The sequence below is a fragment of the Pocillopora damicornis genome, chromosome 6, assembly GCF_964200805.1.
Source record: "Pocillopora damicornis chromosome 6, jaPocDami1.2, whole genome shotgun sequence".
Lineage (NCBI taxonomy): Eukaryota > Metazoa > Cnidaria > Anthozoa > Scleractinia > Pocilloporidae > Pocillopora > Pocillopora damicornis.
This window is the reverse complement of record NC_142675.1, coordinates 23,281,451-23,300,227: the sequence shown is the minus strand read 5'-3', so window position 1 is coordinate 23,300,227 and position 18,777 is coordinate 23,281,451. Positions and strand designations below refer to the sequence as shown.

Genomic DNA, 18,777 nt, shown 5'->3' with positions numbered 1-18,777 from the left:
TCGTTATTATTGAACACGATTCATTGGTATTGACTTTTAGAAAAGTTCAAAGTAATTAAGAGAATATCGGAAATCCTTTTTTCTAAAATAAATCGATTAGCCATTCTTGCCTCTATGAAAAACTCTGAAAATAAGATTGAAAACTAATTTGCAGAGATGTTCTAATTTGTCCGTTCCATGTATTGTTTAGTAACAATTTCTTTGAGCTTACCCAAGAGCGTTGGACAACTTTGGTAAGTAGATGCATTTAAATAGATAAAAACAAGTTACATGGTGTCAATTCAGTAATTTTCAATGGCCCTTTTCAGACAAAATGCTTGAAAAAAGAAAATCTATAATTAAAACACTAAGCTTTCTTACTGTTAAGCTAAATGCCAGTGAAGGAAATCGCTAATTTTAAGTCAAATTGAACCTTGCCAATTTTCCTCTGGTAAATAACATTTAATGGGGTAAAATGATCCAGGATTAAATCTTGTGTAAGTCAACTCCTTTTAGTGTACGATGAAATTGGTAAACATCTGGGTGCTGGTCTAGAGACTGATCTGATTCTGTTAAACTTTGCAAAGGCATTTGACTGTCTGCCTCACCAAACTGCTTCAGAAACTAAGTTGGTTTGGTGTACATGGTCCTCTTCTCGCTTGGTTTGAAAACTACCCCAGCCATCGAATGCAACGCGTGGTCGTCAATGGATCTTTCTCAAACTGGAACCCGTTAAAGTCTAGTGTCCCTCAAGGATCTATACTGGGACCCATTTTCTTCTTAGTGTATGTTCATGACTTACCAAATGCTTTAAGTCACTGCACATTGTCAATGTTCGCTGATGACTCCAAATTACTTAAAATATAAGGAACTACCGTCTTTCGTCAAAAAATTAGAATCGTTCTTTTATCTAAGACTTAGCAAAGTCTTCAATCAAGACGACATCCGTTCTTTTAAAATAGTTTGTGTTAAATGTCGTCGTTTCAATGCTCTTAATTCTGCATGCATATCAATCAACTAGTTTTTTTTTCTCTTTTTCTCTTTCGTTTTAATGATTAGATATTTTGTTATTTCCTAGTATGGGGGCTTCTAAGTGGGTTGTGTTTCAATTTTGTCTGTTTGTAGGGGATGGAGAAAGGTAATTTACCTAATAGGGGGCAACATTGTCCTGTTGTAAATTTACCTGCCTTTGGCAAATTGTTAGATTAAAAAAAGAAATTTTAAAAATGTAGGATTCGTGGCGCCAACGAAAGGTTTTAAAACCTGACCTTGGCAAAAGCCCTATTGCTGGTTTTCACGTGACGTCACTAAATTTCAGACTTCAGAACTATTGATCCTCCTGAGATTTTACTTTCATGATGTATTAGAGCAGCTAAAAACTAATATTCAGACAAATTTTCACTCCAAATGGGTTCTTGGTTTAGTGATAGACTACTCTTGAATTTCTAAGCTTTTGCGTGACGTGGCCTTTACATGACGAGCGAGAGAGCTGTTATGTTGGTTTAAAAGGTGACTTATTTAGGGAAATTCAGCTATCTGAACAGTTCTTGTATTAGAATAAAGTATTATTGTTACGTTTATGAGTTCTTAGAGAGATAAATTCACGCTTTTGTAGCAAAACTCAGTGACAGATGTTTCTGCTGGTTTCCGGCCGCCATGTTGGTGCCCATCTAGGTGGGCACCAGCATGGCGGCTCCATACAAATCTCTATAAATTTGGGAAAAACGTTTCTCCTCATATCTTCCGTAAGAAAAATTGCTGTGACCTGAATCTTGGCGAGAGTCTTCACATATCTAGCTTCTTTCTATTTCCAGATTCTAGACTAAATCGATTGAACGGTTTTTATTTTTTATTTTGATCTATTTTGAATGGCGTGACACTGAAAACCAGCAATAGCATTAATGACTCAAAATAATATGAGATCTGTTTTTCTCGATTTCATTCCATTTTGTCAAATGAGGATCGTCAAAATTGATTTGTATGCCACCTTGCTTTTCATTTTTTCATTTTTTTCCTTTTTTTGCATTTTCATTATTGTGTATCCGGCTGTTGGTTTTACGAAGAAGTGAATGTTTTGTAATTAGTCGCCAGGCGGTCACGACTGTAATTAAGATTTTGACGATATCATTTCTGTTATATGACAGGGATCCAAAGCTTAAGGCACGACAACTCGACACGGTCACGATAATTTCAAATGCGACAGTAAAAATATTCAAATTTTATCACGTGATACAAAATGCCGCTGTGTGATTGGTCTGGCCCTCGTGATAGCAGATAAACTACTCTTATTAGCATTTAAAACACCGCAGGCATACAAGCAGACAAAGCTACGTTTCAAAATTGGGTTATTCTGATTAAAAACAAAAGACAAAAATGAATGCTTCGAAAACTCAACCTGACGGTTCTGTTGTTTTAGAGATGTCAGGAACTGAAGAATTACCACCTAATTTTGATTCAAAAAGGAATGGCAAAGCGAGGAACAAAATCAACCCTGAGTGTAACGACGTGTCTGGGGAAGACGCGTCCAAGATGTCTGCAATCAGGCAACTATGGAATGGTTTCGTGGAAAATACAACTCTTCATGGTTTATCTTATGTGGTTACCGGTAAATCGAGGATTCGTCGCATTCTCTGGGCTGTGTTTCTTTTGACGGCAATTGCGTTTTTTTCATATCAGTCCATTACCATGTTAAAGAAGTATTTCAGCTTCCCAAACACCACAAAAGTCAGTTTGAAATACGATTCGATGCCGGATTTCCCAGCCGTGACTATTTGCAACTTCAACATGTTCAGAAGTTCTGTTGTTAAAAATTTGACTTCGTTAGGACTGGGTGGAGCTACATATGAAAATGTAGACTTCAGCACACTAACCAACTTAACACAATTTTTATTCGATGCAGGACATCAAATCAATGATACTATGTATTCTTGTCGGTGGAACGGTAAACAGACCTGCGATTACAGGAATTTCACTCCAGTTTTGACCTCTATGGGGCTTTGCCACACATTTAATTCAGGTATGTTTTGGGATTTTTTGATCATAACAAGCCTTCTTTTTTTCTTTGAGAATCTGTCAAGGTCTTCATTATTTATGCAGATGCTTTATTTTCGAAGCATCAGGGCTGTAATTTGTGTTATTTTGTTGTTGTTTTCAAGTCGATCTATAATTACAACCGAGTGATCTGGAACGTTTGCCAAGACGCAAAGATTTAATCCATGTAGATCACTGTTACGATTACTGTTTAACGGGAAAATTCATGTTCGGTGAAATTGTTTACTTTAAATGATTATAAATTATTAATATGGATAAGTTGAGGGACTTACGTACGTACGGAGGGACGGACCGACCAATGGGTGGATGGATTGAGTGATTGATTCTCAGATTTTTCAGGGAAGGATGGTCAAAGTGTTTTGAAGGTCAATGAGGCAGGAGCAGACTCTGGACTTTCTTTGATACTAAACGTACAACAATATGAATATTTTGGAATTCAAGCAGTCAGTGCCGGCCTCAAGATACGTGTTCATCGTCAGAATACTCTGCCTATAGTTGGTCGGCTTGGATTTTCTGTTGGTCCTGGCACAAGTGTATTTGCAGGGATACGAAAAAAGAGGGTAAGTTATATAAAGAAGGAGAGCGGTCTTTGTAAATATCATAACCGTAGCAACCGAATGGGCCTTTCCCGATTGTGCTCGGAAACTTTTGGGTAAGCTTTGACGTTTGGAGTATCCTTAAAATTCGTCCCTATTTGCGAGCAACTCCTTAAAGCTAGCTTCCAGCTGTTTTTTCTTGACCGATGTTAGCATTTATTGTGAAGAACGAAAAATAAAGCACTTAATTAATGTTCATATTAGAATATCAAGAAATTCAGCTGGCAACTTTTTGGATTTGGCATCTCTTTAGCATAGTTTAAGCATTCCGGTGAGCAACTTTCCAGAATTTTACGAGCACAATCGGGACAGTCCTACGACCGATTGCAATCCAGATCATTAATTTAGTTTATTAATTACTTGATCAGCAAGCCCCTGAGATCACGTTATCTTCTTTTTTTTGACACAATCTCATCGTTCTTTTTTAATCACTTTGTTAAAAGTACATCTCGAAATCAGCAGTGATTTGTTACTTACGACTATGAATACGTGGACTAAAATAGAGGTAATCCAAAATGGCTTTCAGAAATTTCTTGTTCACAGCTTATGAAACAATTTTCACACTAGTATTTAAACGTGTCAAAAAAAAGGCAACAATTCTTCTTTTCCTACAGCCCTTTTCCAATCTGAAACACCTCGAGGTTTTCGTTCTTTCTCTCTTTCTTTCTTTCTTTTTGTTTTTTTTTGTTTTTGTTTCAGTTTTAAATGTCTTTTAGAAGCTTTGGGTCTGCCTCAAAGAGGGCCCTTGGATCACTTAAGGCTCGAGTTTGTTGTATCAAATCATAAGTCAAACAAAAAATAAATTCGTTCTACAAAATAATCCTTGAGCTTTACCATCCCTCCGTCTACTTGTTGAAGGTTATAAATCTCCCAAAACCGTACGAAAGCAACTGCTACGATGGAAAGATGGATGCCATAACTGATCACACGACGTACACAATTTCATCATGTTTGTCGCTCTGTGAGGCCAGGTCTTTGATAAAAGAATGCGGTTGTAGAAACATGGAAATGTCTGGTGAGTTTTCAAATGATACTCTTCTTAATTATTGAGCTTACCTTGGTAATTTCTCGTTTGGAACGATAATACACTTACAAATTGACATTCAAGGGGGGGGGAGGGGGGGAGGGGGGGGGAGGAGGGGGGAGGAGGGACTTCACTCAGAAATCTTCTGGAAGTTTGCTAACGTTTCATGAAAGAAAGTAATCCCCGAACTGATACTTTCCTGTCTGCAATGAAGAGGTGACGTTAAATAAATTTGGTCAAGAGGGTGATAAGACTGCTTGGAATTCTCTCTGCAAGGTTGAAAAGTTGAATAGACCTTAAACCAAAGTAGTGGCATTTGAAAAATGTGTGAAATTTATACTTAAATCATACCCTTAATAGACTTCTGAAAATTTTTTAAGCTCGAGACGAATTTTTGGTTGATACGAAATAGTGAGGCAGACAACATAAAGAGAGGGAAAAATGACGTATTCTCCACCGTTGTGAAACTAGGAACTTTGAAAAGTAAAGAATTAATCATTAGGGCAATTATTATTTATTATTATTATTATTATTATTATTATTATTACATTCGTTGTGCGAGCGTGCCTTTAGTAATTCAACACATCGCTGTTCATGCACCAGCTAGTGCCATAAGTTCGCACTGTAAATACTTTAATTACATCCTGTTTCAACAGGACTGAACGGCACCAAACCCTGCAAAACCAAAAAAGAGTTGACTTGCCTTCTTAAAGCTCAAGGTTCGTGTACATCATATATGTTTCCAATTTACTTCTGGCCTCGGTTGTTCGCTATGCACTGGATAAATCTTCATTTGCTGGATAGCGCAGCACGCCTGTTTTTTTCTTTTTTTGGTTTGTTTGTTTGTTTGTTTGTTTTTGAGACACTTTTTTGCTGGATAGCGTTATCCGCCCAGGGCTTTATGATGTATTTCTAATATTTGAGCAACCTGATGCCATTACCTCCTCATTATTTCATATTCCAGCTAACTTTCAAACCTTAAAGAAAAATCAGTGTGATTGTCCAGTGCCCTGTGGTGCGATTTCCTATGAACCCTACTTGTCATACGCTGCGTTCCCTAGCGAAGGATATTTGTCGCGGTTTTTCAAAGCAGGGGAGAATAACACTTACTGGACATCAGAAAGAATCAAACAAACACAAGAATGGTTAAGGTAATCGTATGTAAATTAAGTTTGTTGGACAAAGCCTAACGTTTATGGAAGCTATATATATACGGTAAAGATAAACTCTGATTGTAACTACTCACTTTTCCTGTAAACTCGATCTTGAGGAAAAAAAAGATGAAAAATTTTGTATCGCGATCACAGCTAATGTAAGTATTAACAATGATAATAATGATAATGTTAATTTACCTCTTCCCTAATGGGGCTTTTCATGGTCAATGTAAACAAATTGAAAGTAAACATTGTAACTATAAAAAAAGAGTTTCAAAATCCCACCCGGCTGTAAACTCGATCTTGAGGAAAAAAAATATAAAAAAATTTTGTGTCGCGATCACAGCTAATGTAAGTATTAACAATGATAATAATGATAATGTGAATTGACCTCTTCCCTAATGGGGCTTTTAAACATACCAGTTGACTATATATATAGCGCACCCAAGGAGTTAAACGTAAGGCAAAGAGAACAAGTCTAATAAGTAGTGGAAAGTAGGGCTTAAACCCGACCCCCCCCCCTCTCCTACGACGATTCCGACTTCCCCCTCGTCCACCTCAAAAATTCCAGAAAACTAAAACTTTTGTGGGTTGTTCCTGAGTGTGGGTCGAATTTTTATTTTTCAGGCTGACTGACCTAATTTTAAAGTTAAGCACATTTGTATGTCAACAACTTGTTCATTATCACCTTTTGATATTTGATCAATTAATGGATTTCTATTTTTCTATTATAAGCTCATTTGATTGAACTGAATCCACCTTATTCTTTATAATTCAATAAGTAATTTTATTTTTACAGGCAGAATTTTCTAGAGCTGCGTGTTTATTTCCAGGATTTGAATTACCAGGTTATTGAGGAAACACCGGCCTATGAATTGGCAAGTTTGTTAGGTAAGTTCATCTCTTCATATGTAAACATCAACTTTCTTCTTAATCTTTGAGGATAAGTGTCTATTTTGTATTTAAACTTGTGCTTCTACTGCACTCCGTTACTCATAAAGACGCCATTTGCTGAAATTTCACGCTAAAGCCCCGGTACATCATCTCGAGCCTTTGCTGTCACGCAGATTTCTTTCACGTGAATGAATTGTCTCTTTTTCTTAATCTCAGGCGAAATCGGCGGTCAACTTGGTCTTTGTGTCGGTGCCAGTCTCCTGACCGTGCTTGAGTTCTTTGACGTCATACTTGGTATCGTAAGAATACAAATAGGGTTGAGATGAACACTTTTTCACTTCAGAACATGTTTCGTTTTTTAAGACTAAAACGTTTTCCATAGATCTGTGTTTTATATGGGTTAGGAATTGAATGAGATGCTAATGATGCAAAGCAAAATCAAATTGTGTAAGTGGAAAGAGAAGAGAGCAAAGGAGAGACTGTCAACAGCATCAAAATTCTTCAGTACTAAGTACTGTGCCATGTCTCCCCCAAATAAAAAGTATTCTAAAGAGCGCCTTCAAGGCCTACTCTGAGACCTTAAGTCGACTTAAGTCGCCTTAAGTCACCAGTAAGTCGCCTAAAGTCACCTTAAGCCACCTTAAGTTTCCCTTTCCTATTGGTTACGCAATGTCATAAGGGTTCAACCCTTCCCAATTGACCTTATCCACTCCACTTCAATCATAGTTTTTTGCAGCTAGAAAAGTAGTCGGAGAGACTGGATAGGAAGTAGTTTTATGAAGTCACTTCTGTATTCAAATACAAGACTAGTTGTTTAAAGAGAGGTTCTATTAATGTTTGCACTAACTTAGTAACATGTTCTCTGCGGAGTTGCTAATAAGCTTGCTCGAGGTTAGGATATCGTTCATATCAATTTGATATTCAAACGCGAGGTGCTAAGGTTGATTGCGAAGAACTGAATAATCACTGGCTGTGCATATGAGATAAAAGGAGAAAGATTAGTCTCCACAATTAAACCATTACAGAATGCCAATATTAAGTTCACATTATGGATGGTAGGCATTTCCCTCCTGGTAAAACATCGCTGAAAATATCATTGCGATTAGAGAATGTAAAGGCCTACTCTGAGACCTTAAGTCGCCTTAAATCGCCTAAAGTCGCAATATTTTTTGTGCCTATTTTGCTAAAGTCGCCCAAAGTCGCCCAAAGTCGCCTAAAGTTACGGCGACTCGAGGTCCCAAAGTAGGCCTCCTTCAAATCTTTCAAGTGCCTTCAAAACAGAAAGGATACAAATGCAACCTCTAAATCTTAAGGGTGGAGAATTGTCTAAGATTTAAAAGCCAAAGTTACAAGTTAGGAACCAGTTTAATTTGCACTTCTGTTGCAATTTCGGGAATCTTGAAAGTAAAGGGAAAAGAAGCCAATAAGAAAATTTGTTCCAGTAGAGAAGAAAACATTGAATAGACTTGGTAAAACTCCCATATGCCTCTTTTTTCAGGCTCATATGCATTATTCCACTACGGTGAACGACTTTAATTTCAAAAAGTAAGCATCAACGCAAATGTTAGCTCGTGTGAACGGCTAGCTTTTTTGAACAAACAGAGCAAATGTGAATAGTTTTTCAGAGCCTTTGCTGTTCTGGAGCATTTCAGTTGAAAGTGTTTTGAAAATGTTAATTTGAATTTCAATTGAAATTGATTCAATTGATTTTGTCAACATTTCTTTTTATCTCTATTTCCACTGTCAGGATTTTAATAAAACTTTTAACTACAGGTTTGGCACAATTACCTTTCTTTGAGGTCTTTTTCGAGATTTCCCCTTTCCACTTCAGGAGGAGAATTGGTGTCGAACGAAGTTAAATAGTAGCGGGCAATTGAGAATTTTTTCATTCAGAAAGTCACACTCAAGACACGTGTGCAGTAAGCTACAAAATAGTGAACAAATTGCCGAGCCGATTTGTTTACTTGCCTCAAAGAAGTGTTATGATTATCAGAGGAGTATAGGTGTTTCCTTTCTATGATTACAATACTAAGTGCTTGTGCTCTAAAAACAACGCCAAATTAAAACCACCGTTTCTAGGTAAGGTTAACATTTCCACATCATGTAACATTGATTTTAATCGAAAGCTTATAAGTCTGAACGGCCTGAGAGCTCAACCAAGTAGCAATATGGTTTCAAGAAAAGTCAGAAATCGAATTACAGTACCAGGATCCAAAACGAAGTACAGCATGTAGGAACAGCAAAATTGACCAAGAATTTTACGCGGAGAGTCACGAAAACGTGTCCGTGGCAGGTGCAATACGAGAATGATCCAGTCACTTTGTATACAGTTCTACTCTTCATGGTCTACAACACGTTTTTACCGAAACACTATGGATTCACCGCGTCCACTGGACTGTGTTTCTTTTACAGGCAATGTCGTGCTTTTCATTTCAGACATTTATGTTGCTAAAGAAGTATTTCAACTACCCGGTCACGACTAAAGTCAGTTCGAAACACGACGCCATCACGGATTTTCCATCCGTCACTATCTGCAACTTTAACATAATCAGAAAGTCTATGGCTAAAGTAAATAGGAGCGATCAGCTTTTTTTTACTAGTATTTTAAGTCAATAAAACAAGGTACTGTTTCAACTGAGAGCATTTTTAACCCTTTACCCTCTTAGATCATTATGCATCTTCTCCATACTGTTCTCCATACATTTCCAAAGAGGCTGATAAGGAGAATTTGTTTAACAGTCAAGAGTTGCTTTAGTTGGTGATCATCTCCTCCATTCTCATAACTTTCATGTCTGATTCAGTGGTGATATAGTAAGGAGAAATTAGATGCTAGTCACTCTTAAAGGCTAAAGGGTTATGCAATTATACAATCTCGAACCCTACACAATTTCTTCACCTTGCAGGTCATCAAATCGACGACACTTAATTAATGCACAGCTGTCTTTGGAACGAAAAACCAACATGCGATCACAGGACAGTTGTGACTCCCATGGGGCTCTGCCACACGTTTAATTCAGGTAAGATCAATGACTTCGAAACTTTTTTGAAACGCAAATTTTTTGGTCTCTTTTTGCGGGCTTAAAACCTGTTACTGTCGCTATTTGCTGCTGATGTTGTTATTTTCGCATCCAGTAACTCCCTTTGTTGTTTCCTTTCTTTGTTTTGCCAAGCTACTATCTCCACACTGTTTCTGGGCAGCTGTGCACCTACCCCTCCCCAATGTTGCGGTTTCCTGCGATTTCCTGCTTTCCGGTCGGCAGATGTCTTCTCTAAATAGAATTGCTATTAATAATTGTATTGCATATTTTTCAATTTCAAAGAAACATTTGGATCATATATGACACCTTTCTTAGCTTTTGCACAGCAGAAAACAAGAGAAGCCCCGTTCTCACAATTTATCAAAATGACTTATATATCATCATAGATTGAAAGATGTCAGTTAATATAGTCCTCAACCAACTCTCAACTGTACAAATGCACTTGAGAAAGCTTAAGTGGAAATTTTATTGGTAAGAAAGTCAAAGTCATAAATGTTAATTTCATATCAGTGCTCTTTGACTTTCTTCCATCTCTTCCCTTTTTAGGTGAGATTGGCAGTAGGGTTTGTCTTGGTGCCAGTCTTTTGACCGCACTGAAGTTTGTTAACGTTATAGTTGGTGCTATTGAAATTCGACTGGGCATGAGATTGTGGTGACCTCAAACATTCCTTAGTTGTTGCGTGACAATTAAGTTCTCGAATATTCTTGAGCTATTGCACTACATTTAGGTCTTAAAGGGGGATTTTGCAATTCCTTTTGATGGTAAACACAAGCCTTTGAGCAAAGAGTTATTAATCAAATGTTGTTGTTGTTGTTTACAAATAAAAAAGATTAACTCTTATTGGTGTTCATCTATTATGAATGCTAAAAGATGAAGAAATAAGTCCTTTTGGTATTTTGAATGGAAGTGAATATTCAATAACATGGTGCATGTGTTTAAATGTTTAGTGAATTTCAGAAACATCTGTTAAAAAAGGAGCCAGTTAGATCTACTTAACCCTTTAACTCCCATGAGTGACCAAGATAGAATTTCTCCTTACAATATTAATACAATATCAAACAGACAAGTGATAAGAATAAAGAAGCATTTAAATTAGGGACTGTAAGTTGATTCAATACTAAATTCTCCAAACTAACAAAACAAGAACTGTATAGCAGACAGTTAGGAGAATTACTAATGAGATCTTGGGAGTTAAAGGGTTATTAAAGCAAGTTACTCAAAAGGGCACATTTTTCCCACACAAAACCAAAGAAGAACTTTGAGCAAACAACAGGAAAGTTAGAAAATCACAAGCACAAGGTAAGTCTTTACAAAATCAGTAAACTAATAGCAAGCTTGCTATAAAAAAAACCAGATCAATGTCAGTATCTCAGCTTATCTGTGTGTATCTTAGCAGTACCTCAGCATGTCTGAGCTTATCTGAGCAGTATCTGAGCCACCTCTTCCCTAACCTAATATTGACCCTGACTAACTTCAAGTCAACTGTTGTTGGGCTAGAGGACAAGCAGGTGCGCAGTTACTCAGAAACTGTCACATTGATCCATAAAACCTTAATCTGTTGCAACACTTTTTATCCCTGATAATCATTAACCATTGATTGAACACATAAGATTAGAAAGCAGTGGATGCTATCCTCTCTAAGGATTTCAGAGAGGATTGATCAGAAAGGCCTGTAATTTCTTCCCTCTCCCTCGTCGTTTCAATGCTCTTAATTCTTGTGCATGTTAATCAACTAGTTTTTTTTTCTTTTTCTCTTTCGTCAATGATTATATATGTTGTTATTTCCTAGCATGGGGGCTTATAAGTCGGTTGGGTTTCAATTTTGTCTGTTTGTAGGGGTTAGAGAAATGTAATTTACCAGGTAGGGGACAAACTTGTCCTATTGTAAGTTTACCTACCTTTGGCAAATTGTTAAATTAAAAAAGAAATTTAAAAAAATAGGATTCGTGACGCCAACAAAAGGTTTTAAAACTTGACCTTGGCAAAAGTCCTGTAGCGTTGATGACTCAAATTAAAATGAGATCTGTTTTTCTCGATTTAATTCCATTTTGTCAAATGAGGATCATCAAAAGTGATTTTCTGCTACCTCGCTTTCCATTTTTTCCTTTTTTCGCATTTTTATTATTGTGTATCCAGCTGTTGTTTTTACTAAGAACTGAGTGTTTTGTCATTAGTCGCCAGGCAATCACGACTGTTATTCAGTCGCGATAATTTCAAAGTCGACAGTAAAAATATTCATATTTAGTCACGTATGATAAAAAATGCCGCTGTGTGATTGGTCTGGCCCTCCTAAAAGCAGATAAACTACTGCTATTGGTATTAAAATCACCGCACGCATACAAGCAGGCAAAGCTACGATTCAAAGTTGGTTAATTCTGATTAAAAAGAAAAACAAAAATGAATGCTTCGAAAATTCAACCTGACGGTTTTGTTGTTTTAGAGATGTCAGGAACTGCAGGATTACCACGAAATAATTCAAAAATAAATGGCACAGCTTGGAACGAAATCAACCCCGAGGGTAACGACGTGTCTGGGGAAGACGCGTCCAAGACGTCTGCAATCAGGCAACTATGGAATGGTTTCGTGGAAAATGCAACTCTTCATGGTTTATCTTATGTGGTTACCGGTAAATCGAGGATTCGTCGCATTCTCTGGGCTGTGTTTCTTTTGACGGCAATTGCGTTTTTTTCATATCAGTCCATCAGCATGTTAAAGAAGTATTTCAGCTTCCCAAGCACCACAAAAGTCAGTTTGAAATACGATTCGATGCCGGATTTCACAGCCGTGACTCTGGACTTTCTTTGATACTAAACGTACAACAATATGAATATTTTGGAATTCAAGCAATCAGTGCCGGCCTCAAGATACGTGTTCATCGTCAGAATACTCTGCCTATAGTTGGTCGGCTTGGATTTTCTGTTGGTCCTGGCACAAGTGTATTTGCAGGGATACGAAAAAAGAGGGTAAGTTATATAAGGAAGGAGAGCAGTCTGTGTAAATATCATAACTGTAGCAACCGAATGGGCCTTTCCCGATTGTGCTCGGAAACTTTTGGGCAAGCTTTGACGTTTGGAGTATCCTTAAATTTCGTCCCTATTTGCGAGCAACTCCTTAAAGCTAGGTTCCAGCTGTTTTTTCTTGACCGATGTTAGCATTTATTGTGAAGAACGAAAAATAAAGCACTTAATTAATGTTCATATTAGAATATCAAGAAATTCAGCTGGCAACTTTTTGGATTTGGCATCTCTTTAGCATAGTTTAAGCATTCCGGTGAGCAACTTTCCAGCATTTTACGAGCACAATCGGGACAGTCCTACGACCGATTGCAATCCAGATCATTAATTTAGTTTATTAATTACTTGATCAGCTTCACTCAGAAATCTTCTGGAAGTTTGCTAACGTTTCATGAAAGAAAGTAATCCCCGAACTGATACTTTCCTGTCTGCAATGAAGAGGTGACGTTAAATAAATTTGGTCAAGAGGGTGATAAGACTGCTTGGAATTCTCTCTGCAAGGTTGAAAAGTTGAATAGACCTTAAACCAAAGTGGTGGCATTTGAAAAATGTGTGATACCTAAATCATACCCTTAATAGACTTCTGAAAACCTTTTAAGCTCGAGACGAATTTTTGGTTGATACGAAATAGTGAGGCAGACAACATAAAGAGAGGGAAAAATGACGTATTCTCCACCGTTGTGAAACTAGGAACTTTGAAAAGTAAAGAATTAATCATTAGGGCAACTCATAACTATTCAATTAACTTATCCGCTTCACATTCGTTGTGCGAGCGTGCCTTTAGTAATTCAACACATTGCTGTTCATGCACCAGCTAGTGCCATAAGTTCGCACTGTAAATACTTTAATTACATCCTGTTTCAACAGGACTGAACGGCACCAAACCCTGCAAAACCAAAAAAGAGTTGACTTGCCTTCTTAAAGCTCAAGGTTCGTGTATATCATATATGTTTCCAATTTACTTCTGGCCTCGGTTGTTCGCTATCCACTGGATAAATCTTCATTTGCTGGATAGCGCAGCACGCCTGTTTTTTTTTTTGGTTTGTTTGTTTGTTTGGTTTTTTTTTTTTCAGACACTTTTTTGCTGGATAGCGTTATCCGCCCAGGGCTTTATGATGTATTTCTAATATTTGAGCAACCTGATGCCATTACCTCCTCATTATTTCATATTCCAGCTAACTTTCAAACCTTAAAGAAAAATCAGTGTGATTGTCCAGTGCCCTGTGGTGCGATTTCCTATGAACCCTACTTGTCATACGCTGCGTTCCCTAGCGAAGGATATTTGTCGCGGTTTTTCAAAGCAGGGGAGAATAACACTTACTGGACACCAGAAAAAATCAAACAAACACAAGAATGGTTAAGGTAATCGTATGTAAATTAAGTTTGTTGGACAAAGCCTAACGTTTATGGAAGCTATATATATACGGTAAAGATAAACTCTGATTGTGACTACTCACTTTTCCTGTAAACTCGATCTTGAGGAAAAAAAAAGATAAAAAATTTTGTGTCGCGATCACAGCTAATGTAAGTATTAACAATGATAATAATGATTATGTGAACTTACCTCTTCCCTAATGGGGCTTTTAAACATCCCAGTTGACTATAGATATAGCCCACCCAAGGAGTTAAACGTAAGGCAAAGAGAACAAGTCTAATAAGTAGTGGAAAGTAAGGCTTAAACCCGACCCCCCCCTCTCCTACGACGATTCCGACTTCCCCCTCGTCCACCTCAAAAATTCCAGAAAACTAAAACTTTTGTGGGTTGTTCCTGATTGTGGGTCGAATTTTTATTTTTCAGGCTGACTGACCTAATTTTAAAGTTAAGCAAATTTGTATGTCAACAACTTGTTCATTATCACCTTTTGATATTTGATCAATTAATGGATTTCTATTTTTCTATTATAAACTCATTTGATTGAACCGGAATCCACCTTATTCTTTATAATTCAATAAGTAATTTTATTTTTACAGGCAGAATTTTCTAGAGCTGCGTGTTTATTTCCAGGATTTGAATTACCAGGTTATTGAGGAAACACCGGCCTATGAATTGGCAAGTTTGTTAGGTAAGTTCATCTCTTCCTATGTAAACATCAACTTTCTTCTTAATCTTTGAGGATAAGTGTCTATTTTGTATTTAAACTTGTGCTTCTACTGCACTCCGTTACTCATAAAGACGCCATTTGCTGAAATTTCACGCTAAAGCCCCGGTACATCATCTCGAGCCTTTGCTGTCAAGCAGGTTTCTTTAACATGAATGAATTGTCTCTTTTTCTTATTCTCAGGCGAAATCGGCGGTCAACTTGGTCTTTGTGTCGGTGCCAGTCTCCTGACCGTGCTTGAGTTCTGTGACGTCATACTTGGTATCGTAAGAATACAAATGGGGTTGAGATGAACACTTTTTCAATTCAGAACATGTTTCGTTTTTTAAGACTAAAACATTTTCCATAGATCTGTGTTGTATATGGGTTAGGAATTGAATGAGATGCTAATGATGCAAAGCAAAATCAAATTGTGTAAGTGGAAAGAGAAGAGAGCAAAGGAGAGACTGTCAACAGCATCAAAATTCTTCAGTACTAAGTACTGTGCCATGTCTCCCCCAAATAAAAAGTATTCTAAAGAGCGCCTTCAAGGCCTACTCTGAGACCTTAAGTCGCCTTAAGTCGCCTTAAGTCGCCTAAAGTCACCTTAAGCCACCTTAAGTTTCCTTAGGTTGCTATTGGTTACGCAATGTCATAAGGGTTCAACCCTTCCCAATTGACCTTATCCACTCCACTTCAATCATAGTTTTCTGCAGCTAGAAAAGTAGTTGGAGAGACTGGATAGGAAGTAGTTTTATGAAGTCACTTCTGTATTCAAATACAAGACTAGTTGTTTAAAGAGAGGTTCTATTAATGTTTGCACTAACCTAGTAACATGTTCTCCGCGGAGTTGCTAATAAGCTTGTTCGAGTTTAGGATATCGTTCATATCAATTTGTTATTCATACGCGAGGTGCTAAGGTTGATTGCGAAGAACTCAATAACCACTGGCTGTGCATATGAGATAAAAGGAGAAAGATTAGTCTCCACAATTAAACCATTACAGAATGCCAATATAAAGTTCACATTATGGATGGTAGGCATTTTCCTCCTGGTAAAACATCGCTGAAAATGTCATTGCGATTAGAGAATGTAAAGGCCTACTCTGAGACCTTAAGTCGCCTTAAATCGCCTAAAGTCGCAAAATTTTTTGTGCCAATTTTGCTAAAGTCGCCTTAAGTCGCCTTAAGTCGCCCAAAGTTGCCTAACGTTACGGCGACTTAAGGTCCCAAAGTAGGCCTCCTTCAAATCTTTCAAGTGCCTTCAAAACAGAAAAGATACAAATGCAACCTCTAAATCTTAAGGGTGGAGAATTGTATAAGATTTAAAAGCCAAAGTTACCAGTTGGGAACCAGTTTAATTTTCACTTCTGTTGCAATTTCGGGAATCTTGAAAGTAAAGAGAGAAGAAGCCAATAAGAATATTTGTTCCAGTAGAGAAGAAAACATTGAATAGACTTGGTAAAACTCCCATATGCCTCTTTTTTCAGGCTCATATGCATTATTCCACTACGGTGAACGACTTTTATTTCAAAAAGTAAGCATCAACGCAAATGTTAGCTCGTGTGAACGGCTAGCTTTTTTGTACAAACAGAGCAAATGTGAATAGTTTTCCAGAACCTTTGCTGTTCTGAAGCATTTCAGTTGAAAGTGTTTTGAAAATGTTAATTTGAATTTCAATTGAAATTGATTCAATTGATTTTGTCAACATTTCTTTTTATCTCTATTTCCACTGTCAGGATTTTAATAAAACTTTTAACTACAGGTTTGGCACAATTACCTTTCTTTGAGGTCTTTTTTAGGGATTTCCACTTTCCACTCCAGGAGGAGAATTGGTGTCGAACGAAGTTAAATAGCAACGGTCAATTGAGAATTTTTTCATTCAGAAAGTCATACTCAAGACACGTGTGCAGTAAGCTACAAAATAATGAACAAATTGCCGAGCCGATTTGTTTACTTGCCTCAAAGAAGTGTTATGATTATCAGAGGAGTATAGGTGTTTCCTTTCTATGATTACAATACTGAGTGCCTGTGCTCTAAAAACAACGCCAAATTAAAAACACCGTTTCTAGGTAAGGTTAACATTTCCACATTATGTAACATTGATTTTCATTGAAAGATTATAAGTCTGAACGGCCTGAGAGCTCAACCAAGTAGCAATATGGTTTCAAGAAAAGTCAGAAATCGAATTACAGTGCCAGGATCCAAAACGAAGTACAGCATGTAGGCACAGCAAAATTGACCAAGAATTTTACGCGGAGAGTCACGAAAACGTGTCCGTGGCAGGTGCGATACGAGAATGATGCAGTCACTTTGTATACAGTTCTACTCTTCATGGTCTACGACACGTTTTTACCGAAACACTATGGATTCACCGCGTCCACTGCACTGTGCTTCTTTTACAGGCAATGTCGTGCTTTTCATTTCAGACATTTATGTTGCTAAAGAAGTATTTCAACTACCCGGTCACGACTAAAGTCAGTTCGAAACACGACGCCATCACGGATTTTCCATCCGTGACTGTCTGCAACTTTAACATAATCAGAAAGTCTGTGGCTAAAGTAAATGGGAGCGATCAGCTTTTTGTACCAGTATTTTAAGTCAATAATACAAAGTACTGTTTCAACTGAGAGCATTTTTAACCCTTTACCCTCTTAGATCATTATGCATCTTCTCCATACTGTTCTCCATACATTTCCAAAGAGGCTGACAAGGAGAATTTGTTTAACAGTCAAGAGTTGCTTTAGTTGGTGATCATCTCCTCCATTCTCATAACTTCATGTCTGATTCAGTGGTGATATTGTAAGGAGAAATTAGATGCTAGTCACTCTTAAAGGCTAAAGGGTTACGCGATTATACAATCTCGAACCCTACACAATTTCTTCACCTTTCGGGTCATCAAATCGACGACACTTAATTAATGCACAGCTGTCTTTGGAACGAAAAACCAACATGCGATCACTGGACAGTTGTGACTCCCATGAGGCTCTGCAACACGTTTAATTCAGGTAAGATCAATGACTTCGAAACTTTTTTGAAACGCAAATTTTTTGGTCTCCTTTTGCGGGCTTAAAACCTGTTACTGTCGCTATTTGCTGCTGATGTTGTTATTTTCGCATCCAGTAACTCCCTTTGTTGTTTCCTTTCTTTGTTTTGCCAAGCTACTATCTCCATACTGTTTCTGAGCAGCTGCGCACCTACCCCTCCCCAATGTTGCGGTTTCCTGCGATTTCCTGCTTTCCGGTCGACAGATTTCTTCTCTAAATAGAATTTCTATTAATAGTTGTATTGCATATTTTTCAATTTCAAAGAAACATTTAGATCATATATGACACCTTTCTTAGCTTTTGCACAGCAGAAAACAAGAGAAGCCCCGTTTTCATAATTTATCAAAATGACTTGTATATCATCATAGATTGAAAGATGTCAGTTAACATAGTCCTCAACCAACTCTCAACTGTACAAATGCACTTGAGAAAGCTTAAGTGGAAATTTTATTGGTAAGAAAGTCAAAGTCATAAATGTTAATTTCATATCAGTGCTCTTTGACTTTCTTCCATCACTTCCCTACTTAGGTGAGATTGGCAGTAGAGTTGGTCTTGGTGCCAGTCTTTTGACCGCACTGAAGTTTGTTAACGTTATAGTTGGTGCTATTGAAATTCGACTGGGCATGAGATTGTGGTGACCTCAAACATTCCTTAGTTGTTGCGTGACAATTAAGTTCTAGAATATTCTTGAGCTACTGCACTATATTTAGGTCTTAAAGGGGGATTTTGCAATTCCTTTTGATGGTAAACACAAGCCTTTGAGCAAAGAGTTATTAATCAAGTGTTGTTGTTGTTGTTGTTTGCAAATACAAAAGATTAACTCTTATTGGTGTTCATCTATTATGAACGCTAAAAGATGAAGAAATAAGTCCTTTTGGTATTTTGAATGGAAGTGAATTTTCA

General features: G+C 37.4%; 2 protein-coding genes across 4 annotated transcripts; both read left to right on the top strand.

Annotated features, from left to right (window-relative positions):
• Positions 1-2,270: 2,270 nt before the first annotated feature.
• Positions 2,271-8,469, top strand: LOC149044535 (acid-sensing ion channel 4-A-like). 3 transcript variants are annotated; one of them, XR_016187357.1, is made up of 7 exons: positions 2,272-2,995; positions 3,370-3,590; positions 4,485-4,641; positions 5,307-5,369; positions 5,615-5,801; positions 6,638-6,695; positions 6,915-6,951. XR_016187357.1 is itself a non-coding variant. In XM_089208531.1 (7 exons), the coding sequence occupies exons 1-7, from the start codon at positions 2,353-2,355 to the stop codon at positions 7,022-7,024; spliced, it is 1,473 nt and encodes a 490-aa protein (XP_089064657.1). In that variant the 5' UTR covers positions 2,272-2,352; the 3' UTR covers positions 7,025-8,469. The 3 variants fall into 3 exon arrangements, 2 of the variants coding, with proteins under 2 accessions (XP_089064658.1, XP_089064657.1); XM_089208531.1 differs by having other exon boundaries at positions 6,604-6,695; positions 6,915-8,469; XM_089208532.1 differs by lacking the exon at positions 5,307-5,369 and having other exon boundaries at positions 2,271-2,995; positions 6,604-6,695; positions 6,915-8,469.
• Positions 8,470-12,134: 3,665 nt separating this feature from the next.
• LOC149044534 (acid-sensing ion channel 4-B-like) lies at positions 12,135-15,358 on the top strand. The gene is made up of 5 exons (XM_089210875.1): positions 12,135-12,363; positions 13,619-13,681; positions 13,927-14,113; positions 14,723-14,814; positions 15,034-15,358. Exons 1-5 carry the CDS (start codon positions 12,135-12,137, stop codon positions 15,141-15,143), a joined length of 681 nt encoding a protein of 226 aa, XP_089067001.1. The 3' UTR covers positions 15,144-15,358.
• Positions 15,359-18,777: the final 3,419 nt, after the last annotated feature.

What these genes read in the sequence shown, in the direction of transcription:
- LOC149044534 (XM_089210875.1), top strand. Translation starts at nt 12,135, where the DNA reads ATGAATGCTTCGAAAATTCAACCTGACGGTTTTGTTGTTTTAGAGATG. An exon ending in TTTATCTTATGTGGTTACCG is followed by an intron (nt 12,364 to 13,618) that starts GTAAATCGAGGA and finishes CTGTTTCAACAG; the next exon opens with GACTGAACGGCACCAAACCC. An exon ending in CAAACACAAGAATGGTTAAG is followed by an intron (nt 14,114 to 14,722) that starts GTAATCGTATGT and finishes TTATTTTTACAG; the next exon opens with GCAGAATTTTCTAGAGCTGC.
- LOC149044535 (XM_089208531.1), top strand. Translation starts at nt 2,353, where the DNA reads ATGAATGCTTCGAAAACTCAACCTGACGGTTCTGTTGTTTTAGAGATG. An exon ending in TTGCCACACATTTAATTCAG is followed by an intron (nt 2,996 to 3,369) that starts GTATGTTTTGGG and finishes CAGATTTTTCAG; the next exon opens with GGAAGGATGGTCAAAGTGTT. An exon ending in TTGCCTTCTTAAAGCTCAAG is followed by an intron (nt 5,370 to 5,614) that starts GTTCGTGTACAT and finishes TTCATATTCCAG; the next exon opens with CTAACTTTCAAACCTTAAAG.